The following is a 7,609-nucleotide window of genomic DNA, read 5'->3' as shown; positions in this document are numbered from 1 at the left end:
GGTTAGATGACCGCAGTGCTGATGCGTTGATCACGGCGCATCACACAGGTTTTTTTTTTTTTACCACTTCAAAGCTGGGCCAATTCATGTTAATCTTTTGCTAGAAAACTACTATACTATTATTTTCTAGGGGAAAAAAAAAAAAAAAGGTAATTGTTGCAATTTTGTATGTCGCAGAATATTTTCAAAGCTAATTTTTACTATGCACATTTTCTGGAAAAAAAAAAAAAATACACTAATGAAATTTGGTCAACACAAACACTATAATTACCCAATGTTGGCAAAATATATATAAAAAAAAAGTTATGCCGGGTAAATGTCACGCTGTAAAATTGCACACACCCATGGACTGGCGACAAATTATGGTACCGAAATATCGCCATAGGTGACTTTTTAAAAGCCTTTACAGATTACCAGTTCAGAGATAAACAGAAGATCTGGCGCCAGAATTACTGCTCTCACTCTGATGTTCACAGTAAGGCTCCATGCACACGGGGCGTTTTAATAACGCTGGTAACATTAGCTGTGTAAAGTCATGTTAAAAACTTGAGTTTTTCAGCATTTTTGCATTAGCGTTTAGCGGCATTTTTTCACATTTGCGTTTTTCAGCGTTTTTTATTTTAACCAAAAAACCCTTTTTTTTTTTGCTCAAAAACCCTTCCAAAAATGCCAGTTTACTGCAGATTACCGCGTTTTTCAGCGTTAGTGGTTTTACAGCTAAAAAAACTCCTCTAGAAACCCATTAGTCGTGGGGTTTTTTCCAGCCAAAAACCGTTGATTACAGTCTGTAGGCATGGACACATAGGATAACATGCTGGGGAATTTACTGGCTGTAGAAAAATTGTCCTGGGCTCCCTGATCACACCTGAGAGCCTGGGAATTGCAGCAGGATGGGGATGGGTGCTCTGCTGAAGAGATTGGGCAGCTGCAAAGCCACCCGGATCACTTCTATGGTAAAGCCCATCCCCAGATGAAAATATTGATACTGGGATCATGGCTGCAGCTGCGATCTCAGTATAACCCAGTATAGGTACGTCCCAAGGCTTTGAAAATAGTAAAACGTTATTGAAACGTCACACAGTGCCAGTTCGTTAAAGTGATACTAAACCCAGGACCCTCCATTCACTATATCTGGTCTCCCACAGTACACACAACATGGAAGTGCAATTATTTTAGTAAATATAAACTGCTAAATACCTTTTGTCATCAGACGTTAGAGCAGGCTTGTGACTTCAGCAGAGCACTGGTTAAAGCTTGTAGGAGTTTTCTTTCTGCTCTAGGAGGATGTGAAACCTCTGACCCTCGGTCTGGACAGTGCTGACTGGCCCTGTGCTGATCCCATGCACTCACCAAAGAAAAGAAAAAAAATCTCTAGCAATACACACCAAACTTAGCATGTGCATGGGGCTATGGATTCAGTCTGTATCAGGTAGTCATTCAACAAGAAGAGGGGCAGAGAAAAAAAAGGAACAAACAGCCTTTTTACACAATACAGATGATTAACCCCTTAGGTTCCACAGTGAGTATAACAAGTATGCTTTTCTGCATATACAGACTGATTTACTGTTGTGGGTTTAGTAATACTTTAATTTGCTTAGTGTTGATTCACCTAAATATCTGCATACAGCTGGAGGACTGCCTTGCACTGTGCTGAAAAGAAGTACTGCATACTGTCCTTTTTAAGCACACACCACCACAATGCAGTGGTGTGAACTGGCCAAGCATTTTGCCTCATCTTATAGTGGGACTGTGCTGGAATAGCTGCCCAACAGTCCTAGTACACCTGGTGTGAATAGGCCCTTAGTCACTTCTCATCTTCATGGCGACAAACTTCCATTCTTGATCTGTTTGGATGCATGTCTTCCCCATGGTTTAGAATGCCAAAAACAGGCTGGAAATGTTTGGTATAGAGGAGAAAAAGGTCAGTTCAGGCCCTCCATCCATGATACTGTACATGTAAGTACTATGTCGGCTGTACATCATTGCTCTGGCCCAGCTTCCTAATGGTAACAATGGCTGGATATGCCTGCACAATGTTTGTCAGCGTGGCTAATAATTTGTGACAGAGTGACAACACAGGAGCACAGTTTTTACCAACAATAGGAAGTGCCTGAACATGGCAGAATCACCAAGTATTTCTTTAATGAAAACTACAGATTTAAAAAAAATGTTGAAAAGAACCATTAAAAACCTACATTAACATGTTTGAAAAAATAAAATAAAACAGTTTTAAACAAGGAATTTGACCCTCTTCTTAATGAACTTAGATTCTGAAGAGAATATAATATATATATATATATATATATATATATATATTCAGAATCTAAGTTCATGAAGAAGAGGGTGTATGTATATATACACATTACATGTACACACATACACCCTCTTCTTCATGAACTTAGATTTTGAAGATTAAATATATTTTTTTCTTTAAATGTTTTAATTTTTTTTGTCAACTTCGTAATATAAAATGGCACATTAGCAGAGCTCCAAGATGTTTTCTGAATGGAGGCGAGTGACCCGCTATCATCACTGTGAGAATCAAAGCTCTCACTGTGTGTGGTCTGGACTACAACAGAAAATGTCAGCATCCCACAGCACCCAGATGTCACATACTGATTGTTATAGGTAACTAAGTTTCCACTTTAAATGATAATTCTACAAAAAAAAAAAAAATCAAAATAGGAAAAGCGCCAATAAAAAATATAAACTGTGTATATAGCAGCAACACCCCACCAAAAATTATATATAATAAATTTGGCAAAATCAACAATATATCAAATAGGCATGCGCTAAATATATATATCACCAAATAAATAAGTGTCCATATTAAATCTGTGCAAGTCCAAAAAATCAATCAAAAATCCTTTGTGAACTTGTGAATAATCCACCACCAAATGAATTAAATTTGGCCCCTTGATGATGTCGTGGTGACGAAACGCGTTGGACGTGGCCTACTCTTAATCAGCGATACACAGCAACTGAGCAAACGAAGATCCCCGCTCACCGCGGATCACCTCCAACACACATTGGGAACAGAACGTCCTGACGTCCGCATCGAGTAGGCCACGCCCAACGCGTTTCGTCACCACAACGTCATCAAGGGTCCAAATTTAATTCATTTGGTGGTGGATTATTCACAAGTTCAAAAAGGATTTTTGATTGATTTTTTGGACTTGCACAGATTTAAATGATAATTCGATTTCTTTTAAACAGATATTCAGGCATTCTACACCACTTAGTTAATATGTCCTAAGTCCTGCCCTACATCCATGTGTGCTCCACACTGTAGCTAAATCTATGCAGGGCCAGCCTACTTTAGCAGTTGATGATCACCCGTGACTACTTGAGTGCCTTGCAGCAAAGAAATGATCATTTACTGAATACATTAAATCAGATCAGGTATGTAAAGCAGGTGGCTTCCTTCCTTGCTTGAAGCAAGAGGATAAATTTGCAGAGTTGCTTGGATGACCAGAAAGTACACCTATTGACAATGTATAACAAAAAAATACCCACAAAGTTATTTCTGGAGTGTTGGCATTTATTGCAAAGACTAGTTTACATTGCTTGTGTACACTGAGCACTTAGAACAGTCTCCTTCATTAATCCAAGTTACAAAATACATGAAGTACAGTCAGAGACGGGGTAACAAGTGTAAACATTTGCGCCTTGCTGGCACAGTTCCACAGACACACACAAAGTCGCATACATACATACCTACATACACACACAGACCAAAAGAAGATTGCACTTCAAAAGAAGAAAAAATAAAAAAAGGAGTTAAAGATGAATTTCATCACTTCCTAAATTAGTGTTTGGAGATCCATATTTGATCATGTGACTGGCTGTCAGAATTCACCATTGTGAGCGTACAATCATTTTTGTGGTGCATTACTGAACTCTACCACACTAGGTGGGGTGAATAAGAAAGTCTACATGGCGTCCTAGTAGATTTTTTTTTTTTTTAAAGTGTTTTGCTTGCAAGAAATCTGTCATTTCTGACAATGTTCTGTCACGTTTCTACAACGGAGCATGTAGAAAAATACATTTCTCCATTTTAGCCATTTAAAGCACCTAGGCATGAAAATGACATTATCAATGAAGAATTGATATATTCTATAGGTTGTATGGTTACATTCCCTTTTCGGGTGGTCAGAAATCGACTATAACTGATAAAAACGGAAAAATTCTGATTGGCTAGCCCATGAGAAAAAAAAAAAAAAATAAGACAAATCCCAGAATGCACTGGTTAGGGCAGGTCCTAGGGTTAAATGGCTATATTCTAACCCATCGCTGCCAAACCGATTGGCACTTGTGAGAAAGGAGCTGGCCTCCAGTTATGGCAGGTTAACGGTTGGTAATTGACTCTGTGTAAACAATGTACCTCACCTTCCTTCACATTAACATACAGACCAAAGATCAGATCATTAGGCATTAAGGCGCAGAGTCCGATGCAGAGAGGTTTGCATTCTAGGATTGGTATCTTGCTCCAAAACAGCCCCACTTTTAAAAATACAGAAGAGACAGCCAAGCCATTTTAGTGAAATAAATGCAAATTTCTATACATTTTTGAGAAATTAAATATATAGTGTTTCCAGTTTCAAAAAAAATGAGACGGGAGGGGTTAGCGCAGAGGTGGCGCCTCCATGACAAAGCTAAATACAGCATTTACGTGGTGGGTAAGCAACTCCATATTAGCGGTGGGCTATTATGCCACAATTCCTGGCCAAGTGACCATCGCTTCTCCCGGGAAATTGTGTGATAAGCCTCAGTCATAACAGAATATTCTAGGTGCCTAGTGTGGTGAACGTTGGATGGGCCCACAAAACGGTTCCACAATGGCCAAATCTGAGGCCCATGCTACGTGCCTTCACGGGAGTAGTGCATATTCTCTTTTTCTACCCTAAACCCAAAAATTTCCACAGTCTGAAAAAACAGTTTGACATGGTCATCTGTTCAAGTAACAATCCCCAAGCAGGACTTAAGGCTATTGTTTTTTGTGTAATTAAACATACTAATGGTCAAAGTAAGTTACTTAGGCCTTACTATTTCAAGAATGTTGGGTCATTCAAAGTAATAGTAGAAGACAGAAGTCTGGCTTCCCTAGCAAGATCTAAATGTAGACTTGTGGCCATCACACACAATGGACAGGTTTATGAAACCCAAATGTGTTGCTGGCAATGGTGTCAATGTTTAGGACTGCAAAGTCCAAGTTCATAAAAAAAAACATTTTATTTGTGGTCAACAGTCACCTTAAGTTTCAGAGTCACTGCCAGTTCAAGAGCCGCCAAACTCCATCATTACTATGCATACGGAAACCATAAAACTCCACTGATGGCTTCTAAAGTTTGTTAAGGTAATGGAGTCTTATAGCATTAGATATGAGCTTTTTTTCCCTTCACATTTTGGTAACTACATTTTGTTTTTTATCAGAGAAAGAAAAAAACAACTCAAGCTGGTTGGAGAGTGTCATCCTTTACAAAGCCCTCTAGTATTAGGTGATATTCTCAAACGGACTATAGGTGCCATTTTGAACTGGCTCAAACAGAAAAAAAAAAAAAGATAGGAGAGAGAGGAAAAAAAAGATAGCAAAGCTATCTCGTTCATAATTCAGGCTGTTTCCGATAGGTCCTGCATACTTCAAATCAAAATTGAAATCTGACCCAAATGCATAAAACAGACCAGAAAAAGCACTCAAGTCACAGGGAATGTATGCACAAGGAACCAGTCCAACAGGAAAACATATGACTAGAGGACTCATCTCTTAACAAATACAAAGCACCAGCATTGCACAGCAATAGAAACAGCTTAAGTCTGTCAATGAAAGATGTGAGCCTTGTATGTAAACATTTTTTTTTCTGGTGGCCATTTTGAGACAGGTCCAGTGACACCCCTGTTGACGTTCGTATCAGCCACAACCTCTTTGAGAGCCCATCAAACCTCTCCACAAAAAAAAGAAAAAAAAACAAATAATTAATCAATGCCCAATCTAATTGAAATGTGTTATGTCATGTCCTACTGGCACCGAACAAGTTAAAGTGTCATTTAAAGGTTAACGAGGGGGGTAGGGAGGGTGGGGTTCTCTTTACATAATATATACAGTAATCAGAAGGCAACAAAGCATCAAAACAAATACATAGGCTGATGACAGTGTAATAAATGTAATATAAGTCTAGCATCTATTTACAACCAATAAATATTTATAAAGAAAACATGTAAAAAAAAAATCAAAAAGTTGTACACAAAAAAAAATGCCTTTCAATGGGTCTGACCAACTTCACAGCCACTGCCGGAAAATAAAGGCTTAAAAATATCATTTGGCCCCAAATTACATTTTTGTTGTCCTGGCAGAAAAATAAAAATGTTAGTGAATATATACAAAGTGAAATGGCTGTACAGTTTAATGCAAATGATTTAACCCTCTAGCTTGCAGCAAATGGCAAAAACCAATTAAACTGCTGCCACATGGCTGAAAGGTAAAGGGTTAAACACATGGTGGTAAAAATCGAGCTGTAAATGGTTCTCCTGTGAACATTTTCTGGTGTTGGATCTTTGGTGTGACTTGAAATGCTGGACTGCTCGAAGGGTAGGAGAGAAGATGGGGATCATAACTGATTTACAAGTCCTCAGCTCAGCTGTCGGCCATTTTTGTTTTTCTGGCCACGCTAGCCTGGCTTGAAGAAACCCTGCAGTGGTGAAGGGGTCCCATTCACAGGCACCTCCAGCTGTTAATGGGTTAAAAACATTTTTTTCCAGTCTGTTTTACAAAGTGCTTTTTATAGAAAACTTGCTAAATAATGGTATCCACAGGGAGATGGTGTTAATATTTACATGAGAGTCCCTTTAAGGGAAAAGACAGCTAGTGGTGGGGCCAATCAGCCTCTCACAGCTTTGCAAATCTGTAGTGAATCACATTACAGATTATGTAGTCAACTCCAAACCCAATCGGGCTACTCCATATTGTCTGTATTAATACTGGATTCCTGGGCATGGCACAGGCTGGTTAATGTCCTACTTCACAGTCTCCTTTGCAGAAAGGCCTCTACCTCAACCCCCCTTCTCTTGAAGGCACCTAAGGCATGGAGGCGGATCCTGGGTCCATGAAGAAGTTTAGGGCTTTTTGGAGGGGGAGTGGCACCTGAAGTTGGTTAATGTTGGCCAACTTTTTGAATGGCTCTAGTTCATCTTAGAAGACCAACAAGTTCCACTCTTGACCTGTTTGAATGCGTATCATCCTCACGGTTTTAGGAAACCAGAAATAGAGAAGGCCAGTATGTTTGGAAGAGAGAAGGGGGTCAGCTCACGCCCTCCACCCACGGTACACGTAAGTGCTTTCCTTTAGGTCCCTCCAGCTTTCCGGCTGGGTTACAGTTGGGTAGGTCAAGATGTCAGAAAATGCCTTTGGCAATCTTAAGTCCTTTCTGCTTCATACGGGGCAGCGTGGAGCTAGAGCCATGTTTGATTTTCACTCCTTTGGAGAAACCGCGTTTTTTCAGAATAAAGTCATAATTGGCTCCTGAGTTCATGGCGTAGAAGACGTTGGCATTATCTGGTATCTTTAATTCTGGCGAGGGAAAAAAAATACAACTTTAAGTTATTCATCAGTATC

The 7,609-nt window shown here is 39.4% G+C and overlaps 1 protein-coding gene across 7 annotated transcripts in view; it reads right to left on the bottom strand.

Annotated features, from left to right (window-relative positions):
* Nucleotides 1–3,520: 3,520 nt before the first annotated feature.
* Nucleotides 3,521–7,609, bottom strand: part of RALGDS (ral guanine nucleotide dissociation stimulator) — a 227,798-nt gene continuing 223,709 nt past the window's right edge. For all 7 annotated transcript variants that reach the window (XM_089675077.1, XM_089675075.1, XM_089675076.1 and 4 more), the window contains exon 18: nucleotides 3,521–7,564. In XM_089675077.1, the coding sequence (XP_089531203.1) occupies nucleotides 7,389–7,564 (176 nt within the window). In that variant the 3' untranslated portion in view covers nucleotides 3,521–7,388. The remainder of the gene's footprint in view (nucleotides 7,565–7,609) is intronic.

This window comes from Staurois parvus, unplaced genomic scaffold (genome assembly GCF_062004578.1).
Source record: "Staurois parvus isolate SC_StPar_1 unplaced genomic scaffold, SC_StPar_1.0 ptg000154l, whole genome shotgun sequence".
NCBI lineage: Eukaryota > Metazoa > Chordata > Amphibia > Anura > Ranidae > Staurois > Staurois parvus.
Note: the sequence above shows the minus strand (reverse complement) of the source record. Positions and strands in the feature narration are given on the sequence as shown.